The sequence below is a fragment of the Merops nubicus genome, unplaced genomic scaffold (genome assembly GCF_000691845.1).
Source record: "Merops nubicus isolate BGI_N331 unplaced genomic scaffold, ASM69184v1 scaffold33004, whole genome shotgun sequence".
Classification (NCBI taxonomy): Eukaryota; Metazoa; Chordata; class Aves; order Coraciiformes; family Meropidae; genus Merops; species Merops nubicus.
Genome location: NW_008602827.1, coordinates 23,207 through 49,139, shown reverse-complemented (window position 1 = coordinate 49,139; position 25,933 = coordinate 23,207). Strand labels below are relative to the sequence as shown.

General features: G+C 35.5%; 1 protein-coding gene across 1 annotated transcript in view; it reads right to left on the bottom strand.

Annotated features, from left to right (window-relative positions):
• CDH8 (cadherin 8, type 2) overlaps positions 1–24,176 on the bottom strand; it is a gene marked incomplete at its 5' end in the record, with an annotated part of 94,431 nt that extends 70,255 nt beyond the window's left edge. The window contains 2 exons of the mRNA XM_008938485.1: positions 8,161–8,280; positions 23,882–24,176. Coding sequence (XP_008936733.1) covers positions 8,161–8,280; positions 23,882–24,176 — 415 coding nt within the window. The remainder of the gene's footprint in view (positions 1–8,160; positions 8,281–23,881) is intronic.
• Between the last annotated feature and the right edge of the window lie 1,757 nt (positions 24,177–25,933).

Below are 25,933 nucleotides of genomic sequence, written 5' to 3'. Positions count from 1 at the left end.
ACAAAATAATGATTGAGAACATGGAGCAAAACCAACCAAGCACAATGCAAAATTGGAATCTGATCCTGAAAAGCCTTTCTTACACATCTCATTCATTTCACACATTTTGATGAAGATTTCCTTCTATTTTAACTTGTATACTTTGGAACTTTCCCTTCTTCATTTTGGAAGACTAAAGTAATTGGTTTGATATTCCTTCCATGATAAAATTTTGGTGTAAATTCTTATTAAATATAATAGTCATTTATAACCCAAACTCCTGAAAAATCAATCTTGTAATTTCTTTAGAGAGCCATGAGATGTATTTTTTTTGTATTCCCATGAAGCATACTGACTTCAGTCGTGTTTTAGCACTCCATAAAAAAGGTTCACTGTTGAAAAACAGTATCATAATTCCTAAAAGATATATAGAGTGAAACTAACTTTCTTGAAAATTAAAAGAATTCTAGTACTTTGATGACGTGATAGAACACCGATACCCTATTTTTATTTCAATTTACCCTTCATAAAAATAACAAACTTTTAAATAAAAATTAGCATAAAATATTTTCTTTTCTTATTTAGCCCCAATGCCTTAGGTTTTTTATTTAAACAAGACAAGAAAAATATATGCATTCTCTATCAAAGTTGGTGAACTTTCTAGAAAACTTTTCAGTTTCAGTTGTCTGAACTACATTGACACGTAGATATATTTCAAATCAAAGACTTTTTCACAGTAAAAATAAATCACTAGGTGAGGAACTGAATACTGTATTACACCATTTTACGAGGAGTAATTCTCTGCCATTTTTGTACTTGTAAGAGAGAAGCTAATACTGCATGTATTTTATTATCATGTTTAGTTCAAAAAATTGTATGAGGAAGATGGCATAACCTGCCTTTCTGTTAAACTGCGACATGAAGCTCAAATATAGTTTTATTAAGTCTCTTGTGTAACCTAAAATTCTATTGTATTTTCTTTTTCAGCCTATATTACTTATATTTTTGGGTTTTTTGATCTTGTTTTCACTCCAAAGCAGACCTTGCAAGTTTGCCATTGTGCACAAATTAACACTACCTACCTTTCGCTACATGCATTCTGCTTGAAGAATATCATATAGGATATGACTGGGTAAGACCTATTATAATACTGCCTTTTTAAGTCAGATGAACTTGTATTTGCATCTTATAGTGTGGGTAAAGAGCTTCCATGTCTACTTACCAGCCACTCCTTTTTCCCTGAGACCAAGTTTCACTGGCGTGGTAAAAGGATCACCTTCTCACCTTGAATGAATACAGTAAATAAACACTGCACTGCATTTATGTCTTTTTTTCTTCAGGATTTTATTTGTAATGATCCTCTAATACCTTTAGTTACATCAGACACTTCACAGAAAGTAGTGTTGGATTCTTTTTCAGATGCATTTCAACTCTAGTTGTGTAGTTCAAATTCCTTTTTCTCATTCAGCCTCTTGAAGTGCAACATTATTTAGATATGTAGCCCCTCTTTTCCTACTCAGCATGAGGAAAATGGTTAAGTCCTAACTATCTCACTAGCTTTCTAAAGAGATAGAACCGTTGCTCTAAAAATCAAGAAATATATGTGGTATCAGCCTTTTTGTTATCACTGTTGTTAGATAAAGTCTGGAAGCAGAAATCACTTCTTTAAAAAAATGCCAGTCTGTCTTGATCTGAAGTCACTTATCTTTATGAACTACAGACCATCATAACTCTTTTTAAATGTCTCTGCAGTAATTTTATACTTCATTTATTAGAAAAGGCAGCTCTGCTCCTACTGAATGACCCAATCCTACATACCTTATCCATAATAGTTGCACTTTATATTTCTAAGTAATAAGCCAGAACTGTAGGACTGACCCTGCACTGGCAGTTGGTCAGTAAATCTCTCTCTCATCACAAGCTATCACTAAGACAACTCAGAAACACCAAAGAATCTCTGTACAAACACCTCAGCAGAACCCTTAAGGTTGCACAGTATACCTAGCACACAATGACAATACAACACTTATACTAGTTTGAAAGTATATTCTGTTTTCAGCATTACACCTACATGTATCAAATACTGTCAAGACAGAGCTGAAGGTGCTGTAACAGAAGCCACCAAGCACAAACTCTAGAAATACTTGTGTGTGCTGAAGCTGAGTCTGCTACCTCGGGAATACTGCTTTCTGGAGTGCAGGGACCTACCTTCAGTGTGCTGCAGTACACACCTGCTTTCTCCTCTAGGAAAGTTCCTACACTTCACTTGCTAAGATAGAACAACATCTACTCATCCCAGATCATGCCTCCTGACATTATTTCAGTTAAAATTTTAGTTAACTTTACACCTGTAGTAATTGGCCAGGCCATCATCGCAGCACTAGTTAGTAAAATGAGCTAGAAAGCAGCAGTTCAATCCAGGCTCTGACTAGTGCAGAACAGGATCTTTCTCTACACTAATCCCATAAGGGCTGAAATCTAAACTATTTAGAAAGGCTCTGTTGAACACAAGTTTGTTCTGTTCCTAGCAGCTCATTACTTTCCCCTTACAGTTGCAGATTACTTCCTGTATCAAAACTGTTTCCCCATCTCTCTCTGGTCTGAAAATGCTGCCTTGTTATTGTATCGTGAGTAATTACAGAAACAGTCCCCGTGTCTCTCTTTTATTAACACCTCTCAAATATTTGTGCAGCAATTTCATATCCACCTTTAATCACCTCTTATCCAGTTTATACAAATTAAGTTCAATCAATCTTTCATTATAAGTAATATTCTTCTCACCTTAGCTACCCTGCTTTGAACTTTCTTCGGTATTTCAATAGTCTTTTTTATGATGACAGGTCTCATCAGTACTACATGCAATATTCTGAGGGCAGTTTGTGCCATCGATATGCACCAGTACTAATAAACTGAACATTAATGACCAGATAGAAGAAATAGTCTGTAATATCACAAAAGTGTCAGTAACTCAAAAGTTGTTGTCATCTATCCTCTTGCTACTTTATTTGTCTTTGTTCTGCTGGACTATATTTCAAGGTCTAGACGGAGGGATAAAATGGACTGCAGATGAAAATAAAAGATTCAACCCTGACTTCTGCTGAATGCTGTTTTCATTCTTCCTAGGCCTTACTTGTTTATGTTCTGATTTCAGAACCACAGGGTCCAACCCTGTGGTCCAGGGAGGGCAATATACTAAATCATTAAAAGCTCTGTTGATTAAAGCATGTGCACTTTCACCTGAAAGTTAAAGCTAGGTATAGAGAAAAAAAATCAATTACTCACTCCCTAAAGAAATGTCCACATTCTATTAGGCAAGTCTTTAGTTTTCTAGGTCATCTGGCTCTTCTATTCATATAAGCTTTACTAGGCTGAACTTTGGCTTTGCACCAAATGACCATATTCAGGATTGACCAGCTTTTAAAATCTCTTCTTTTCCATATATAGTAAGGGTTTATACTTGAATAACATGATGTGTTTTCTAGTGCAGTAGGACATTTGTTGTAATTTGCTCTGTTGATGTAACCATATTCCATGTATGTGTAGGAGTGACTCTATTCAAGTTCATGTAAATAAGTCACAGAGCTGAAAATGTATTTTCTTCGTCATTCCTATATTGTTCAATAGTGTCCCTTCATATTGTGTTCCATCATGATAATCTTGTTTTAAAGCTGACAGTTGTGACTTAATATCCTTGAAAAAGCTTCAAAGTGAGAAGTATACTTACTTTAGCTACTTTTAGTAGTCTTAAAACATCCCCTTCCCCAGCATTTTGATTGTCATTATTTGGATTATGAGAGCATACATACAACTTATATACCTTTATAAATAATACACACTAGTCAGGAAACCTGATATCAGTTAGTCAGGTGTAACAATAATGATATATGGAATATATTTTAGTACACAATGTATCATTACTAATCTGATGTCACCACATTGTAAGTTTAGCCTCTTGTAGAAAATCTGAATCTGTATCCTTGTAATGTATTATTTATGTTTACTCTTTATCCAACGAATCAGTGGTCATATTAAAATTCACCTTTGAAAAGTAAAAAATATTCAGAACAAGCCATCAAAAAAGCATTTACCCTTAGCCACATTCAGAGCACTGAATGGGAAATAACTTCTGAATTACTTTCATTCATGTGTCTATAACTCATACAGAATTTGCAAACTAGAACTGCAGAAGTATATGCATTTTTCATCTAAGGTAATGGAAAATTATTGTTTTATGGGTCACTTACCAGTACTTATTTCTGTGCACCCAGCATTATATAAACCCTATCTTGTTTCAGGAAGGAGGTTGAGAGCAATGTCAGAGTTTCAAAGAAGAGTGTGATTTAGATAAAGACTATACCTACTTAATGTCAAGTTAGTAAAGAACAAAACAGCAGAAGATTAAGCAACTGCTTTCCTCATGTTTACCCTCAAGAGCAGCAACCCTTTCTACAAGGGGCATGAAGCTCTATCCCATGCTCCTCCCTGCTGTTCAGAGTGCTACAGAAGAGAGACAAATCAGGAGGCATGATTGGGATTATTCCTCTGGTCAGCTCCCAGCATACCATTAAACCAATGCAGCAAGGTCAGACAATCTTTAGTCTGAGCCAGGAAATTAAAAAAAAAAAAATATGGGCAGTACAACCTATTAATGGCTGCCCTAGCGCTGGCAGCTGCACAGATCTAGTCTTAATTTCTAGTAAATAAAGCTAATAAAAAGCAAAATATCTATAAAAATAGTAAGCAGATCAGCTCTAAATAGCTATACTTTTGATAACATTTGATACTCTCCCATGAATGACAGAAAATATTTATATTCTGAAGTGGATCACTTTAATATAGTCCGTTTCCTAAAACAGTGATTCCATTTTGGGAAAGAAACAATTCTAGACACAGTGCCTGTGTTCAGAAACAATTCTATTTCAAATGAATTGGAAAGATTTTCAAGGTAGCAGGGGCTCTAATGACATGTAACCACAGAGAAAATGTAGCTATACACACCTCCACATCCTGCACCTCCCTTAGCGTTCCCCACGCCTCCAAAAAAAAACCCAAAACAAAACAAGAACCAACCCCAAACAAACAAAAAAAAAAACCCAACCAAAAAACAAACAAACAAACAAAAACACTACCAAACACAAAACAAACACAAAAACAAATCAAAAGAAACTTCAATCCCTAAAATATCTACTGCACTTGGAGGATCACCTTTGGGTTTGTTTTGGATAAGGCACTACTCTACTTGGTGTTCTGCTTTAACTTGTATGCTACCAGAGTAGTATCCAAACATCTTCAAATGTGAAAACATTCACTGAAGGTCCCGAGGACTACACACAAATGTGTAAAATAATCTGCTCCCCTGGCCTACTTACTAAGAGCAAACAAAGTTGTGTTGGTTCACATTGCTAAAGTTGCATAAATATAAATAAAAAATCAAACATTTACATGCTTTCTTTTTGATATTTTCTTTTTGTTAAAATTCACCTTCCACTCTACCTGACCATGGCAACAGCACTGCTGTCCAAATTATACAGCTGCTAAACTAGTGTGCATGTTTTATGCACCACTACCTCTAAAGGGGGAAATACACAGTGTCACAAGCTACAGCAAAACTGTAGCTATCTTAGCATAATATTATTGGCATTTTGAGACTGAATGTAACAACCTCTAAAACTCTCACTGGTTTGGGGTAAACATTATTATACCCTTGCTCCAAAATTCTGGACATTATCAAGAAATTCTGCTGCATAGCTCCATGTTTTCTGAAATCAACACTTCTCTTCAGAAGAACCACAACTATAAGGCTGCTGGGTTTTAAAGCAAACTTTTTCACCCTGTGTAATATGAAGCTGAATTTTCTACATGACTACCTGCATCTAGTTTGCTTAAACGCTAGACTTTTATGTATATTTATTGTTTACATATCCTATACAAATGTATGCTGGAGGGCTCTACACAATTTAATATTTAGTAGGGCTAAGGTTTCTCTAAGTGAATGAAGATACATCTCAGACACAAGAACAAATTCTGCAAATTTTAAAACATTATAAACAATGGATAGGTTTATCTAGTATTACAGAAACAGCGGCATACTCTCTGGATTTAACAAACTCTCTGGTGGGTAGCTGTAAAAGTAATACTGTAGTTACACTACAGATGAAGGCCATTGAATAAAGAAGGCAAAGAAAGAGAGGACAGCCTTAGTCCATAGACTCATTTAGTTGTAATTGTTTAGAGAAGAGCATAACTGATGTCCTCCACATGTCTAGAAAAATGGGGAATCTGAAGCCACTTACTGATTTACAACCAACTCCATAATATGCAGCCACTTACTCAGGGACTGTGGCAAAGCCACAGTTGAATTCTTTATGATTAAATACCCTTTAGAAACTAACATGTCATTTTCATCGTAACTGAAGCGCTACTCAAAGGAAGATTTGTAACTGGAAATGAAGGTAGGAGGGGGAATGTGACGTTAGTAAACAGAAGAAAAATCATGATTTTCAGGTTCGTCAAAGAGCTGCGGAGGTTTTTTGGGCTTCCATGATAATGGAAATCACTTTCCTAGGTGATGAATAGTTAATTCACTGAATAAAGTATAAGGATTTAATGCAATACAAATAATAAACGTGAGTAAAATTAAACAATTTTTACATTTGGAATATTTCTTTCAGACTATTTTTGCATGAAAGACATGAAAAATCTGAGTAGGCGAAGAATACACTTCTCAGCTCCTCTGTGGAAGCTGATGTGTTCCCATGCTACAGCACTAACCTTTCCTAGTAGAAACTGAGACAGAGCCCGCAACTAATCCCACTCTAATGAAGACAGCTAACTCAAGTCATTACTGCATGCAATAATTCCTCATATTAAAGAAAACCACATTGTATATTTTGATACTTGATGGGCATGGGTCTGTTCAGAGTCATATTTCCACATGACTTGTGACAGATCAGTAAGCATGAACTAAGGGGCTTCACTAATAATACCCTCTTGACATATCTTTGAAACAGGTTGCTGTTTTTCCTTTGTGCTACACTAGACTTATTAAACTCTGTTTCACACACAGAATGAAATCAAATCATGAATCAATGTTCCAGAGATTGTTTTCACATTTAGGATAGCTATTCTTCAACCATAAGAAAATACTTTAATGGAATAACCCATTAATCTATTAATATTTATCAGTTTATACTATTTACCCACAGTCCTGCAGGTTAAGGAATTTCTAGGAAAAGGATTTCAAAGAATCCAAGACTACTCTGTTTAAGAGTGGTGAGAAAACTTAACACGCTTGATCTATCAAAAGCATCCTTTAATGATTTCTACTGATATTTATTTCATAATTTTGTTAAACTGCATAAGCACAAGAATTTTTACTCCTGCTTTACTCCTTTATGGTCACATAAATTCAGGTGGTATTTTCTGTTTTAAAATGAGCTATAGTTTCCTTCTCCTTAGGATATCACAGCTGCTTGACTCACAGTGATTAAAACCAGCTTCTACTAACAGGTGAAAGAATATAAGAAATCACTTCAAAAACCACTTCTCCAACATAACTAAATGAATTTGCTGTAACTACGACATATGTACAGAAACAAGAGGGAATGGATTTATTGGCACTTCTTTCAGATGACTTTAAAGACTTTAAAACCACTGAGAAATAAAATCATCCTAAATGCATGCTAATAAAGCTTCACACCAACACTCAGTATCACGCTCTCTCTTCCTTTCCACTGATCCATCTAATCAAGAAAGAAAAATAATTTTTAGTGATAACACACAATATATTCAATAAAATTCCCAAGCTAAACTGTGCCTTCTTTAACTAGAAATACAACAATGTCATACTGAAAATTACATCATGCTCATTAAATTCCTCAGGCCAAGTCTTTCAATCTCTAATCAGTTATAAGTCACTTGGCACTTCCACTGCCTTCAGTTTTGCTTCAGTAACTTCTGCAATACTAGCAACATCATTACCTACATTATCATTAATACAGATTTTTCTTTGTCTTTTCACACAACCAGACTCTGACAGAATACAAGTGAGACGTGTTAGAACTCAGTAATACTGACAGACATCTACTTATGTTCCCTTTTTAAGTATATTATATGAAATGTGTAAGAGGTATGGTCATGTGTGTAAATATAACCCAGGGATTTATGTCCAGAGTCACCTACCTGTATGTGGCTCAATAGAAAAGTAGGGCTGTCCTTCCAGAATGCTGTAGACCAACTTAGCACTATTTCCATAAACTGGATCATCTGCATCTGTAGCTGTTACTTTAGTAACAAATGTGCCTATATAGAAAGAATATACAAAATTAATATTTAGACTTTTGCTAGAAATTTACATAGCTATTGCAAAAATTATTTGAAATAAGAATTAGTTTCCTTGTGATAACAATAAAAGAAGAAAAAAACTTCATTATCAACTCAAGAGATTAGTTGTGGAACACCAACAAAACGTATTCCTTCAACATAGATACATGCTAGCAAACTGAATTTCTGGGTAAAAGAGAAACCTTTTTAGTAGCTGTATTTTTAAAGTTTCTTTGTAGAATGCATTTAATGCTACCTGATAGATTTGTGTAGGCTTCAAGCATTTGCAAAGGAATGATATCAAAGGGTTATGAAATACAAGGTTAATAATACAATATTATATGTTGCATTTAAGATTTGCAAAATCATATCTGAAAGAGCCTTGCCAGGTCAGAGAGACCACATAGAAAAGCAATAATAAAAAGGATTCTTTTTTCTTCTCTGGGCTTGCAGCTATAATAATGGTTTGATGTGACCACAGTGACAGAGAGGACAACATCTATTGTTTCTGAAATGAGTCTTTGCCACTGAGGGGGCCATTGTCTAGCCAGAGTTATAAATTCCATACTCTGACAAAAAAAAAGGGGAAGAAAAAATTTAGGAAATTGCCCTTTTTATTTCTTAGGCAACATAGAACTTGCCATTTCTGTAAGAAGCAAAATCAAATGAAATTCAGTTACATTAAGCTTGCTGCAGAGACTTTTTTTTATGACTTAAAAATACAATGCTGACATGAATTAGGCTATCAATAAAGACAATATCTACAGAGGGAGAGAAAACAAGAGCAGGAGCAAATTAGGCTGAATTATGTTTCTTATGCTCAGAGCGGAAAAAAAAAAAATATTATAACACCCACCAAAATACCCCCTGTTCTGGATGTGGCAATAAACCCAGCCTTCTCTTCCTTCCCACACATGGTGTGCTGCTAAGCCCCAATTACATGTCACTTCAGGACAGAAACAGTAAACTAAAGAGGGAAGACATCCCTTTGGCATGTCCTTGCTTTGTACTTCTCCTTTCTCTGTATGGCACATCACTGCTGTGGCTTTGGGCAGCTTTGTGCATTTTGGTACCTGCAAATTATTTAGAAGAATGTTCACATATTTCAAGATAATTTGCATATCACCCAACAGTTTCCATTTCACATTGTCCCATCTGGCCACTTCAAACATCAGGGCAAGATATGGGGCTAACAGGATTTGGGAATGTCTAGAGGGATGGGTAACACCTTGCTTATGGAGTGGATGTTCTGCAGTGCCTGAGGCTGCAGCAGGTTTGCTGTATGGGAAGAATGGGCTATTTCCCAGGGAAGGGAATGCAGGCTGCAGAAATACATCTCACCAGGGAAAAAAAAAAAAAAAAATCTATTGCTGGTACCAATCATTTATTTTAGCTGCTGGTAAAAATGGATCCATTATGACAGGAAGAGAACATCAGCAACAGGAAGCTGATCAGCTGGCTGCTATGCAAGCTCTACCACGGCCTCATCTGGCAGGCAAGTGGCCCACCAGCATCCCTCCTGTGTCTCAGCTGGATCCAGAAGCATCCACGTGGCCTGCAGCTGATATGTGCCACGTGGAAGAGGAACGCAATGCTAATGAACATTTTGTGGTGCCTGTCTTTGACAGATGCTTGCTGAACCTGTTCTTATAAATATGTAAACTGTTTATGTTTTCAAGCTTAAACTATTTCTACATATTGAATAGTAATCTTATAGCTAACCTTTTATATAATAACCTTTAAACTGCCACTGGGCATGAGAAATGGACTTTATATATAGCCCCTCCATCCCAGCAGGACATTTCCTGTGGTTCACAGATGCTGTCCCACGTGTGATACCAAATACAAATGCAGAGGTCAGTGCTTTTTTCAACTGGATTCAAACTGAAATAGCAGGTGATATACTAGGTTTCTGTGGTTGCTATCATAAATCTTTTGTTTTGTAATCTCCTATGACAGAAGAGGTTTGTGCAGAACATCATAAAATGGTACAGGACTGGAATAAGATAAGGCTCATCACAGAACAGTAAAAATTTTTGTAAGACTATTTTATCTAGGCTGTTCCATTTAGTTTTCATGATATACTTTATACACAAAGGAAAATAAAGAAGTGAAGCTGTTGACTTCTTTGAGATTGTGTTTGATTTGCCTAGCTGGCTCTCATTTCAAAGGACTTCAGAAATAATTACATTGCGTGTTTAGAAAGATTTGATATATATTGTCTATTCTTTTCTTATTTCACTTGAGAATTCCTGAAGACTTTTATGGATATTTATTTCAAGATTTCAAAACATAAATGGGTATGCCAATTCTTTGATAAATGCATCTTTTATCCCAAGTGTTCATCAGACATTGAAGTTGAATACGCCTTAATAAAAAGAGGCAATCAGTGTCTAACAATGCTTCCGTTCCTGATGCTTAGGTGTCAAGATTTTTTTTCTTGTGATATAAAATAATTTAACCACTTATTGAAACCCTAAGTTTATCTGAAATTTATATATACATCCAAAATGCATACATAACACTCAGTATTCCCATTCACTGCTTATATACACAAAAGACGTGGGAGAAGAGGGCATATGCAGCTTTTTCTTTGCCTTACGGGTCACTTAAGTGTGACTGTAATCTTGCCTAATAAAACTAATGAAGGGAATGGAAAAATAAAATACTTCCCCAGCTCCTAGAAATCAATTTCTTTCACTGCCAGTCTCTGCCACTCGGCACTTAATTTCCAGCTATCATACACGGCTCTAAGAAGATATGTCAAATTCAGTAATTTGCTCCCAACAATCTTATTGATGCAAATTGTTTATGATAGATGTAAGCAATCATGAAAAAAAGAAATTAAAGAAATTAATTCCACTATGAAACTACCTAAGCTTTTACATAGTTTAAATTTTATCACCTTTAATTTGAAATTTTTTTGGTGTATGTCTTGATCAAATCTACAGCTGTGAAACATGTCACACTAATATGTTCACACTAGCAATAACAACTATCTAAAGGAGTAAACTTGTGCCTTCTCTGCAGCTACAGACAATGTTGCTATGTCAGTGGTGCTCAGGTTCCACTGAAAGATGGGAAGGGTCCAGAAGAAGTAGCAACCTATCCCACTCCCACAAGTGACAGAACCCTTTTCAGCTAAACATGAACAAAAGGTCTGGAGAACTAAGAGATTCCAGAAGGTAAAAAGTAACACAGAAAAACAGAGCTTGCACCAAGGCTGGTTTTTAGGCAATCTTCCTGAACACAGAACTCTCTGTGCTTTGGTCTAGAGGTTTGGATTATCAATATTTAAGTAGGATTTTACTCCACTACAGACACTGCAGTTATAAACTACGTGTACATAAATATTTTGTACTTGCATAATATGCTTTAGGTTTTAAAGAGGAAAAAAAAAAAAAAAAAAACCACAACAAAAACCAACTGTGCATTGAAAAAGCAGTACAAATGCAGGGAAGAATATTTACTGGGTAAATGTCCTTTGAAGAACAACATTCTGGGTTCTACCCAGCAAATAAGCAGCTAAGGTTTCTGGTTGTGCTTAATTTTAACTGTATTTGGCTTGTGTTTGTTCCTTTGTCAATGCTACAAAAAACACATTTAGCTAGAGACTATAAATTTGAAACAGTCATTTTTACAAGAAAGCCACGATTATAGTCCAAGTAGCTGTTGTCCTGATTACAATAATATAACAGTTTTATATAATCTGGCCCAACAACATAAGTGTTTCTTTTTTTCTTTATGTACCTAATATTGCTTCATGTAAAATACAATCATGTTTTTGATAGATGAGGCAAATTTTAAGATGTTCAGTTACTTTCCACATTTTTTTCTGAGGTACACTTTTGCAATGCTAATGACCCTGTGATTAAATATGGACTGCAAAGAGATTCAACAGATTCTAATTAATGAACACTTCTAATGTGATTTAGCCATTAACCATTGCTGATTGTTTTACTCTGTTAGTGTCAGGTTTCATAGTTTCTCTTCTCAACAGACTAGCAATCAGAGACACAATTAAGAATAAAAGTACTTTTATATGGCTAGGTAAGAAAACCTGTATTTGCTAGCAAACTAAGATGAAAAGCCATCATAAAAATAAGATGTGTGTGTTCGGTTAGTGCTCTTCTGTTGTTTCGGCTGTGTTTTTATGTGCAAGTCAGGATACAGATTCCGCACATTAGTCATAAAGAAAAATGCATATGCTGCCACAGGGAGCAGGAAAGCAATTTTTTTCATGTGGCAGTGAAATGTGCATACTGAAAAAAAAAAATCTAACTTGTATGTTTGAAAGGAGGTAATGTATAGTTGGTGCCAAAAATTTACATGAATCCATATTCAGCAAAGGAACCATTTTGTTGAAACACTGTAATGACTGGTTAAAATAAAAATGAGACCATAATGCAACCTACCATGTTTTCTCATTTTCCCAGGAACTATTTTTTCCCCCCCCAATGCCCTTTATGGTCTCTCTCACTCTTTCTCTCCTACTCTTCCCAAACCTTGACAGGCTGAAATCTCCATTTCATTCAGAAGATCCGATTACTAATCTGACAGGGCTTTAAGAGCATATTTACATGAAAAAAGACCTACCATTATTTACCAACTGTTTTGTTTGTCTGAAAGGATCACTGCGCTTCAAAATCTCTAGCCAGATTTTGAGTTTGCTGATAGCAGCCCTGCAGTCAGTAGTGGTCAAAGCAAAGCATTGTTTGTATTCAGCAGGTCAGATAAGCATTCTTTCCAAAATGAAGCTTTTTCTTCACTGTCCTTCTTTGCTATAATCTCACAGGTAGCAAGACAGTTGTTGTCATGGTAACAATTTTTTATTGAATAAAACTGCAATAATCTCATAAAAACCTGTATAACTTCTTGACATGTAAATTATTACTGCCTCAAAGCTGAAGAAACTTATTCTTATTTTAATTGTTGCTGATTTTTTTAAATACAAAAGCATAGTTTTAAGCTTTGCCATTCTGTGTTATTCTCTATGGGAATCTGTGTAACGCACCTCAGAACTTTTCAACGTATGCAAAATACACACAGAAAATATTATCATTGGTACTTAAATTGCATAGCTTGGTGTCTGTGCAGCTATACATATGTATATATGTGGGTATGTGGTATGAGTGTTTTAGGGTTTTTCCACAGATCATATGTTGTTTCAGTCCTGCCTTCTACATCAGTACTTGAATGTATTTTTGTTACTGTTAACAGCTACTTTATATCCAAAGCTCTGAAAGCCCAATATGTGCTTCAGGTCTCCCAATGCAAGAGAGACCTCTGCCCAAAGACTCTGGGAGGGGAGCATCAGGAAAGTCACATGCGGACAGACAGCTGATGGAGACGACAAGAGGAGGCATCCTGGGAAGCAGTGCTGCCAGCACACCTGCCCTCAGTACCTACAGCACATAGACAGCATGGAAGAGTTTTAATCACTGCCTTGAGAACAGATGACAGAGGTCTTGTGTGTGTATTTGCTTTTTAAATGTTCAGTGGACCCTTTTCAGTGATGAAAAACTAACGGAGTTAGCAGATGACGTCCTAAGCAATAGTATGTTATAGAGAATGGTCCACTAAAGGAAAAATGGGCAACTTCTGCTAGACACACTAGAAGTCACTGTGTTGACTTCTGTATGACAAATATTCTACTATATCTATAGTAAAATCCTGTATACAGCCAGTGCTATAGAGAGAAATGAGAAATAAAATCTGTGTACTTCACAGATGAAATACTCATGTGTGGGTGATGAGAATCACATAAATACATAGATACAAGACTTCGCTTAACCTCCTGCAAAGAGAAAAACAACAACAAAAGCTTCCTTACAATGAGAAATTGTACAAGGAGGAATAGCTCCCCAAGGGAAATAACAGAATCCTCCTCACTGAAGAGTTTATTCTATCGCACAGGATGCTAGATAATGTATTCTAAGGGAAAACCCTAGAAAGACAGGAAGATTAACTAATAGGGTAATCTGTCTTTCCTAGTTGTAATTTATTTGACTCTAAGTAGTGAAATACTGTGATGCTATCATGATCTTGTTTATGATGATTAAGGTAAGGAAGAAGGAAAAGAGAGTTACTCATATAACTCAGTTTTAGTCTCAACTGGCTAAATTAGATACCTAGTTGCACTATCTTTCTGTTCTGTCTGAGGGACTAGCTTTCTGCTCCGTCTAAGGGAGGAAGACAGAATTGTCCTCACATGGGATCCTTCATTCTCGGTTGACCAGAGAGGAATCCAAATTAAATTACCCAGTTCATGTAAGTGCTTCAATATCACTTATATGACTACTCATTTGTGTATGTACTCAAAACAAGCTGTACCAGTCTATAATACTAACCCTCCAGGAACACCAAGCATGTAAACTAGCACACCAACATACAAGAGCAGTACAAATCTTGCAAGACTTTTGTTTTCATTTACATTATTTTCCATATATATAAACAGCTATATGCACTTATGCACTCAGACAATTGTAGACATTTTCTGAAATAAAATGCAACTGATCTATTTCATATTCAGTTTTTTAAAACTAGTCTAAAAGATCAGAGTAACAAAGCACTGCTTCTCTGTTTTGCTAGTTTGTTTTCTATAAGTAGTTGTATGTAATGTCACTGAAAAAGAGATTTGAGAACCCAGTACTCTGCAAACCTGCAGGCAATGGTAGATGCTGCCCCAAAGAATTTATAGTCTAAACCAAAATTTTTAACACCTGAAAACTCTGGTTTAATAAAGAGATCTGACAGAATAAAACAGAAGCAGCTTGGTCAACAGTAGGAAATAACCACTATAATAAATTATGAAGTATCATGCAGGAAAATGCAAGAAACTGTTTCCTGTTTTCACCAAGAAAATAATATTTTCCTATAGCTCTGATATATTCCATCAGGTTTAACTCCATAAACAGAAGAGGAGGCCAAGCTGTTTCTTCCAAAAGTTACATATTTCTTACTGCAATTTTTAGAGCAGATAATTTAGAAAGCTAATGAAATCTATTTAAAAATGTTAATCATACAGTATGTATATGAGTCAAAATCTCTGAACAACTGAATATCCTACCACATGTAACACAACAATATTTTTAGATTGCTCATGTGTCATTTTAAGCACTTTTCATCATGTGAGGGAAACGGTAAAAATGTAGCGCATGCAAATGTGTAACTGCAGAAATATGAAAGGTACTTGCTATGCATAGGAGAGCAAATGCTTTCTGTACAGCCCACAGACAATGGAGCAAGCTGGCAGCCTTCAGCATCCCACAACCGTATAATGAGGACCGTAGGAAGCATGGCTGTGAAATCTAATAAACTGCATCTTTTACAATTTTGTGCATAAACTAATTGTTTCAGAACTCTGATGTTGCCTTTTTAACATTGATCTTTGGGAAAAAAAAATGTTTTACATCAGAAATACATATTCAGGTCTAGTGATACAGATAACTGGCAATTATCCTTGCTGATGTTACCTACTGCTTGGATTTAGCTTGTGTGACTCTAATAAGAAAGGACACTGCCTTTTCAGTTTTAAGGTTGGCAGTTCTTTCTTGCTACAACTTACAAGGTGGTGCTATTAGAGAGCCTGCAGGTATTCCTTTATAAATTCTCCTGGGTGGCTGTTTGTTAGGATTAGAATACAGTCTGCAACACATCACAGACAACAGTAGAGGGGTAAAATATGTTTTATGTTTGGCTTAAAGAATTATGTTTTCTTTTCATGTTATTTTTTTTTATTCTCCCTTTAGATATCACCCTCACTATAGAATATTAATTGATATTTGTGAGAGATGTGGGAAACAGCTATTCTTTTGTTCAGGACTTTTTGAAAGACTGCTTGTCTCTAATCAATTGACTATTTCATCAGCATTCATTCTGTAAGGTCCCCAGGCAAAGACAGTAAAATTGGATAATCACTGTACACTATATTTCCAAGCAGTAAAAAAAAAAAAAAAAAAAAGTACCATGAGGCTTGTTGATTTTGATGGCAGTTTCAAGTTATGCTCAGGTTTATTGTATAGATATATAAATAAATGATAAAGTAGCCCTGGCTGTTTACTGCAGAAATTCTTTAATTTATAACTTTCTGTTGTAAACCCAGAAAATAGCTGGTATAATCATGCAGCTTTGATGCTCTGGCTTGCTTTGTTTGGTAGAGTGAAGCCTATAATGCCAGCAACTGTAATTCGGGCTGCAAAAGCAGACTCTGAAATATTGTCTCCTCAGGCCACTGTGGAGCAAGCATATGGCAGCAGAGGCCATCTGGGCCCCAGGGAAAGGTACAGTTGAATCAGCTGCCCAGCAGTACTCTACTGGCTGATTCATGAGAAAGACGTATTGACATCAGCTCCACAGGCAATTGCTTATCTGTTTTCATGAAGAAACATTAAGTGCTGCAGATTCAGCAACTAAAAAAAAGACAGAGGTATGAATTCAAGGCAGGGTGGTGAATGACCAATGCCAGAAAAAAAACGGATTCTGAATTGGCTCTGAGTCTCATTTTCCCAAATGTCAAGCGTGCCCATCAAATAGACAACTAACACAGAGAGAAATATTGGTCCCCAGTATTCTGAAGCTAAATCTTTCGTTAGAAGAGCGATATGTTTTATAATATAAGTTGCTGTTATATTACGATGCTGCATTTAATTTTCTAGAACTTTCTACCTCATGATTAGAATTTGTCTACATTTCCTGCAAGCAAAAACAGAGAGGACGTTCCAGTCTAGTTCTGTGGCACTTCATAGAGCCTCAGTCTGTACTGGCAGAAATCTGTACTGGTCTTCTTCCTCTCATCTGTCTGTTTTCAACTTAGGCATCACCCACTGGCCACAATGGGGTCATGTTACAAGTATAGCTGTAAAAACAAAGTATTATGTTTTCAAAGCCAACCAAACAAAAACCCTAGTACTGACTGGTTTAAACATTGACTGTTTTTTTTTTTTCATAATTTGTGAAAATAGTGAGAAATCCACGCTAATAGTAGATTTAAACTTGTAACCAAAAGAGAATGTAGCAGAAACCTCAGTAAAAAGGCTTATTTTCATACAGTTACAGAACAGAAATAGGACAACTTGCTTGGTATGTACAAACTAAAGCAACCACAAAGTTTCAGAAGCAGAATAACTGCATCAAGAACAAGATGTTTGTGACTATGAGATGAAAATGAACTGGAAAAATGTCAGAAGGACAGATTCTTGTAGATTACATAGGACTAGAGGAGCATGAACCTAAGGCTGCCAAATTTTTTTCTGCCTTCATATGTTCTGCATAAAGCTATGTCTGTCTGTCCTCATCCTGCAAAAGGGGAACAACACTAGAAGATGTGTTCCTCTGTATGGAACTCCATAAGGAACTATGACTTCAATTCTGATCCAAAAGACTTTTTCCTGAGGAGTTTATCTTCACTATGTGCCATTTGCATGGTGTTCCTTTGAGCAAAGGGAATGCATATGTGCAAAAAATGGAAAATTTGTGACCAACTGCTGACAGTTAATGCAGAGGGAAAAAAAGGCAAGTTTTGTCTAGAAAAAACATTATCTATTAATAGCTCCATGATTTGCACAGGTAATTTAGGGCTGATTTCTAAGAACCAAACAGTGTCTTCAGAACCCAAACCTTCAAGCACTTGTTGCCATTGGTACAAAGGATTTTTATCAGTCCCACCAACTTGAGCAATTCTATATAAAGTCAATAATCTAGCCTAGTACACTCAGGACAATACAGGTCAATGCATTCAAAGGGTCAGATTATAAACCCCTAAGGAGTAATATCATAGCTTCCATCCATGCTTCTCAAGCTCATAATGGTCTTTTAAGAACAACACAAAAAGATAATGACATTTTCAATCTGATCTCATGAGAAATAGAAAGTACAAAAATAAGAACACGTACTCAGAAACATGTTTTTTCAAGGCTCAATAACCAGTCAAATTAAGGAGAAGACTGCCTTGGTTTTGACTATATCCTGACCAATTAAGGTTAGTAAGGTTACTTTTGACTTTGCTTTTGAAACCATGTCTCAGTAACACAGAATGTAAAGATTTTAAACACATGCACACTTACTAAATAAATCGCTCAAGTAAAATGCTCTTCAGCCCCACAGCCAGTGAATTAGATTATGCACAAAATGAACAAGCAGAGGAACAAGACAACATGAAGATATACATTTTCTAACAGCTGTTACATTGCTGCCATATTTTACAACATCTGCTGATTTTTTCCTTAGCTTTTGCACTCCCTTTGCATTTACCCTTTGGGCTAATTTGTAGTTGACCTTAGTAATATAGTCCTTTTACTCTACAATTTTGTGACAAACTATCATTGATTTAACAGTCACGCTCAGTGCCTTAAAATCAATGAATACATAAGAAAAAATCCAGTAAGACAGTGTGGTTGATCTTGATAACATTTCAGGGCAGGTTTTTATCGGAACTTTTTAATGCATCATGTTATTTTATCACTATTCTTGTCAGACATTGTACGTTGATTTTATATTCATCAGATTTTGTCCTTCTGCAAACAATTTGTAACTGGAAGAGAACCAATACCTTTGGGAGAACTGGAAGGAAAAAGCTACACCGTGCACAGTGCACTTCTACTATATATGGCTAAACTAAGTAACTGTTCTGCTTTTGAAAAAAAAACTAAAACCAAACAAAAAATAATGATTGCATGATTTTGTATTTACAGGTAGTGTAATCAAGGGCAAACCTTGATCCAAAGGAAAATATTGCTGAGTAGATGTGCCTCGTGCCAAAATTGGAAATTGATTCTCTGACTCAACTGAAAGCTTAAACCCTTTCCAATAAAGACCTCTTCCCCCCACTAATTGTTTTTTATGGAAGTATTTAAGGATAAAAATATTATTTCAATGTTAAAGGGAAAAGCATTTCTAGAGCAATGGCAGACTGAGTTCCAGTGTACGTATTTTAAGATGGGGGCTTCATGACTGTCTGGGGAATTCTTAATATTTGAGATGATTAAGTTTGTCTGTTTACCTTAATTCAGGCAAGCTATGAGAGAATTCTCTTCCCTTATGGCTTTTGTTCTTTTTCCATCTGTGTCCTTTTTATTTCACCAACACGTTTGTCACTCTACTTCTGTCGTCTTCTGTCTTTCAACATGACACTAGCTGTCTAAACACTCTCGGCTTCACGAAGAATGAAATCAAGAAATTTCACTCCTCATTCCTCTCCTGAAAAAAAGGATCCTGAAACTACACTGTTGGAGGACAACATCCACTTTTTCTCCCATTATCACCTCTGCACAATGCTTTCAAGGAATTAATGAACCTGTGTGTAGCTGAAAAGACAACTCATAAACAGAACATATTCAGGATGGGGAGCTGGGTTTGGAATTTTTTTTCCCTTTTCTTTAAATAAGCTACAGGACCAATTGCAACTACCCTGGTGGAACTTCTAAGATTGCTCATTCATTTACATAACATGCTATCTTCTTTGCTGGGATACATGTAGAGCTCATGGACAAATGAGGGGGAAAATAAAAACAAGTCATGGGGTTCTTTCTCCCAAAAGCTTAGTTTTATCTTTTTTTAAAAGGTTTTAACTGGATTCCATTCCCAGTGAGCCCCCCTACATCTAAAAGTGATGAAATAAGTTTTACAGACAAATTAAATAAATTCCTTTATTTGAAATGCAATACTGTTACAATGAAGTGATCCCACAGATGTCACTTTTTATCTTTAATGTCTTAAGAAAATTAATATAAGCATTAAAAGATTAAAATGCTAAGTTCCAGCAAAGAAAATATTCTCCATATTAGCTTTCACAAGCAAAATTAATCATTTTGGATTTGGGCAACAGGGCTTACTGTGGTAGACTATATAGGAATTACACAGGAAAAGAAAGGGACACAAGGATGAAATAAGGGAAAATTCAATTTAGTTTTCAAAACTTTTGCTGGAATGTGCTCCTATCCTCAAAGGGAGAAATAAACTATTTCAAAATAACCCTGAATGCAGTGACGATAACACAGTACTCGGTACACGTGTGGGTGTGTGTTCTGGGAAGGCAGCTGAAAAGTGAGCATCGTTCCTGCCAGAGATAACACAGTGTAATACTAATCACATTGCTACTGGAGATAACATGGTGTAGTACTAATCATCTTTGCATAAAGCAGTGGGAGGAAAGCCACGCAAATCCTTATCTTTTGTTTTAGTAGGGAAGCAGGATTTTCCAGGTATCACTGATATATAACATAAAAATCTCACAGGCTGAGTTGTGGCCATATATATGTGATAATCTCATATGCTGGCATATGCATCCACTCATATGTACCACATACAGAAAATACAGGACATTGTAGTATTCATACAGTGTATCATTCATGTACTGTACAGTCATGCAAAAATACCACTTTCATATAATACATCTTTTCTAGCACAGAACATTAGACCACTGTCTGATGTACCTATTAGAAAAGCTGCATTGTGTTAGAACTTCAACATTACATCACAGAATAATGAAAGGTTAATGCTTTCATCTGTATTTTATGCATTGCTTTCCACAGAGATCCAAAAATAAAACGTCTTGTACTGCATCCTCATTACATAAGTACTATATATATAGCCTATGAGTTCCTCTGCTGTTTCAGAGCAGTCAGAATTGGTATAAGCACTTTGAAGAACGAAGAGGTTTAGTAGAACTTTGTTTTACCCTGAATAAGAACACTGCTTAGTAATGACTGTGTTGTAGAAATGTCAAGGCTGAAATTAACAGTGGGTGGAGATCTCTTTAAAGGGAATTAAGTAAGTGGATAATGGAGATGAAATACTCTTAGTGTGGGAAAAAAAAAATTCCTTGAAATCCAAAAGGAGACAGGTTTTTTATAAACATTATAGAGCAGTCAAAGTAATTTTAAGAGGACTAAGCAAACTCAAAGGAAGTTAAAATAATTTATGGAGCATCACTTAGTACAGCCCTTGATGTTGCTACCTGTGGGTTAGAAGAGAAAGGCAGAATGAAATAGTAACAGCAACATTAGTCAAGGGGTAACATTCCCATCTTCAACTTTCCAGTCTTGAAATTTGGTTCCATCAGAGATTAAGACACAGGCTTGACTGCATATGCTGCATAGATTTTACAGTCATTCACGACCCATATAATACAATGGCAAACATACTCTGAATTTGAAGTGTCAGCTGAGAATTAGGTTTTGTTTTTCAACAAAAAAGCAGGAGCATAAGTTTGTGCTTCTTTAGAGAAATAGCTTGGAAACATGCACCTCTAGGAATGTCACAAAGTTTCAGGCGTCATAAGGGATAAATGTACAAAACTTCAGTAGTTTCAGTAATAAAGGTAATAAATGGTAGATGTCTGAGGTAACCTATAACAAATTTCTCCTTATATTTGTGTTGTTAAAATAAACTCTTTTTGGATCAAACTCTTCCATGGAGCCTAAGAATACATGAAAATGTGGAACTATAAAATTTCAGAGAGAGTTCAGTGATGAACACTTTATTTTTCCCCCACCATGCTCTGGGAAACAGATGAAATCATATACTTCAAAATAATGCTGCTTTCACTATGTCCTAAATAAGTATCTCTGTCCAGGCATTAGTCATGTCTTCTACAATCTTCTAGTATAAATTTTTCCCAGGTAAAGCTTTTGACTTTTCCTCCCTCAACCCCGCCCCCCCCCTCCTTCCCTCTCTTTCATTGTTTTACCTTCCATTCTCTTGCTGTCATTGCACTTTTATACGTTAAACCTCATGTCAATCAATCCATTAAATTTTTTTCATCCAATATTCTGACTAGTTTCCTGTCACAGTTTTGTTGGTTTTTGGTTTTGTTTTTCTTTTTTTTTTTTTTTTTCCTCAGCATCTTTACAGCAAATACTTCTTGGATAAGGGGCCGGCCATATCTTTACTAAGGATTCTGAATCTTGCTCATATGCACAGATATAAACTATTTTTATAGTAACCTTTGTGATCAGAAACCATCTTTTCTTGCCTGCACATACCTTAATTTTCTTTTTTTTGCTAGAATACCTAACAAGTCCCATTCATACAGAGATTAACTGCCTTCAATTTCTCTTCCTCCTTCTCCCTCTTTTTTTTTGTTCTTTTTTTTTTTTTTAATTACGTAATTTTCTTGCCTAGAGCTTGGCAAAAATATCTTCTGAAAGCAGGTCCATATCATGTTTGTGCTGCTGTATAATTAACAGTAACTTTATAAATTAAAACTGTATTTTGGTCAAAGAACTGACATGCAGGCTTGAAAATTCACATATCAGCTTCAGCACAAGCAACTCAATGCAACCAAGATATGAAAATCTATTGGAGAAGCACTCATAAAAAAAAAAAAATGAAGCCTCTAGCGTCACCATCTAGTCAGCACATCATGCTTACATTTGAAAATGACCTGGTACAACTCATTGTATTGAATGAGAGTGTGAGGATGGATCTGGCTCCTCACATTCCTCCTCTTTTTAACTAACTATGAAAGAATGATGGTTTTGAAATTTTTTGATCAGGGTGCTGATTTATTTCACAAAGCATCTTGGTATTTCTTCAATTATCTTGCTTTGACAGATGTAGACAAATGGCTGAAAAGCACATTATCCTCAAACTAATACTAGAAAACATTAGAATTTACTCTGCATTTCATGGCCAGATTTTGATGTATTTGTTTATACTGCATTCTTTTATTACTCTGAAATTGACTTTTGAGTTGATGTGTTTATCTCACTTTTGCTTTAGTGGTAGCTAAAGATCACCTGCACTCGATATGTATGTACCAGTAGGGACTGAGGATGTGAATATGCAAATGTGTACCTCATATATTTGCAAAAAGAGAACAAGGGACAAACTCTCTCTCAAAAAAAAAAAAAAAAAATTCTGGTATATCAATCCCTGAGGAAATGGATTCACATTAATCCAACAAAATGAATAAATATAAGTAAAACATATTAAGAAGATTATATCCTACTCCTTTCTTTTTCTCCCCTTTCACAGAGTTAATTTCCCTTTTCACTATCTTTTTCCACAGCTTTCTCTGTTTCCCCTTCCACCATCCATGCAAATCCTATGGCTAATTGGTTAAGTCCACTCTAGAGTCTAACCATCAATTCCCAGACACAGCATCCTTCACTTCAATGTTTTTGGCTGATTACAGTTGTACTTAGAGGAAAACAAATAAGTATGTATTAACATACTGCAAGTGCTACATCTGCACATGAAAATACACAAACAGATAATTAAACATCAACAAAATATCAATAGGATTAGAGTGTCATGTTGGAACAAATCTTGATAAATCCTTCTCAGTAACAATACTCTAACTACAGCGTCATAAGGGGAATATAAATTTAGCCCATTAAAGTGTTGTTGGACAAAGAAAGACACATTAATACATCTGTTAGTCATTTTCTTACTACTAAGGGACTCTACTATTGTGCTGCAGATGAAAGCTTTGGCCAAGAAGAGATTTGAAAATATGCAAATCAATGCTAACAGCATAATAAATATCTTATTATTCATCAACAACTCCTATATAGGCACACTGATATAGTTTAAACTGTGAGCAGTCAAAAGTTAGCTGATGTTTAGACATACATACCTACAATAGACATTTCTGGAACTGTGGCATGATATGGACCATCCACAAACTCTGGGGCATTGTCATTGATATCTTGAACCTTAATAATGAATTCTGAAGGAGGCTCCAGAGGTTGGTTTGTGTCCCTGTCAACTGCTTGAGCCGTTAGAGTGTATTCAGCTTTTTCCTCACGGTCAAGCCTTTTCATTGCATGAATGTCTCCAGTCTTGTCATTGATCACAAAAATTGTTCCAGCTCCATCTCCTGACAGAATATATTTGATTTTGCTGCTGCCAGGATCCAGGTCTGTGTGTAACTAAAAGGTAAAAAAATAGCATTTTAGAGACAAAAATTATATCCAGAAGTTTGTTTGGTTTTTTTTTTTTTTTTGTATTGGTCTAACATACATTTTGTCAAGCTATTCTTCTGTGCTTTAATCTTAGCACCAGGGATCCCTACCTCAGCTTGAACACACAAGGAGAGTAGGGATTTGTATGCATACTAATCAAAACTGAATGTAATCATAGGCATAATTAGACTTTCTATTTAAAAAGCAGCTGTTATATATATTTTAAATCCCTGTTCTAAAATGTAAATCTCTTCAGAACTATTATCAGCCAAAATGAGAAAGCACAAAATGTCCTTAACCTATTAGATCAAAGGGCAAATGAAGGATTAACAGTAATATGTATTTTAATTTAGTTTCTTATTTTTAGTTTTTACTTTCAGATCATTTTCAGGTGACTGAAAATGGCTGAACAGTGACATTTCTGTAAATATTGTAATAGACAGCATTCACAACAATTTAAGAACCATTATCGTAACTCAGTTCTTAGCATAATTTAAAAGGTTCCAAGTTCTTTATTCTAAAAGTATTTCCTCTGAAAAAAAACCTTGGTTAAAGCAAGTTTCCAGAAATATAAGAAGAACCTGTACACACACCTTCCCATTCTCAGTGCCTCATTAGAAAAAACAATATTTAAATTATACTTTGCTTTTCAAAAAAACTAGATAGGATTATTATAATCTGAAACAGTAGGGTTTTCTTCTTTACTCTGAATTATTTATTTTTTTATTTTATTAAAAGTCTGAACTGGAGAACACTGGGGATAACCAAAGAAATTCCATTGATTTTTTTTTTTCTTTCTTTCTTTTTTTTTTTTTTTGGTAGGCTTAGAGCCAAGTATTAGATGTCAGATTATCTCCAATATTTTTTAATATGTGAGGGCGTGCACACCAATTGGTGGGCCATATGTATTAGTGCCTACACATTCAAAAATGTAGAATAACAACTTAAACACACAGTAAAAACACTTTAAATTCTATTTACTGTTAAATCTAACACACTCAATATGAAAAATAAGAAGTGAAGAAAACATGTAATTAAAAAGCTAACTTGCATTTATTAGTATTTATCTTTGCCTCATAAAAAATAGTCTGAAGGAAACATGTACAACCTGTTTAGTATAGCTGCAACATGCCTTACTACAACTAGTACTAGAGTTGTGTCTGCTCATTTTTGTGCTTACAGCTCAACAGAAATTGTTGTTGTTTAAGCACTTTACTCTTCAATTGATAGCAGTGGTTGCTAGGGCTGGGCAACACTGTTGTTTGATGTAAGAACCTGGTTTAGAGTATTAAAATAGACGTGGAAAAAAACACTTGTAACACTGGCTACAGCCAAACTGTAAGAAGATTTTTATGTCATGCCACAAGTAGATTCTGCAGGTTCTTTAGTAGATAATTGGTCACATACAGTTATAGCTTCAAATTAGCTGTTCAGGAATAAGAGCTTAAAAAAATCATTAAAGGCACCTTACAAAAAAGAAATCTTGAATTGTTGCACTAAGTACAGCGGACAATGGCAGTCAGGTCTGATTTTCCAGTTGATCTGGTTTATTATACATACAAAATCCTGGGCCACCAGTGTATTCTGTGCTCTGCAATAATAGCAGAATTCCCACTGACTACAAGAGGTGTAACTTCATCCCCTGTGTTTTGCTGAGCAACACATTATTACCACACCAGCTATTGCCACACCATTGCTTTAACAACTTTTTAAAAGCACTTTAA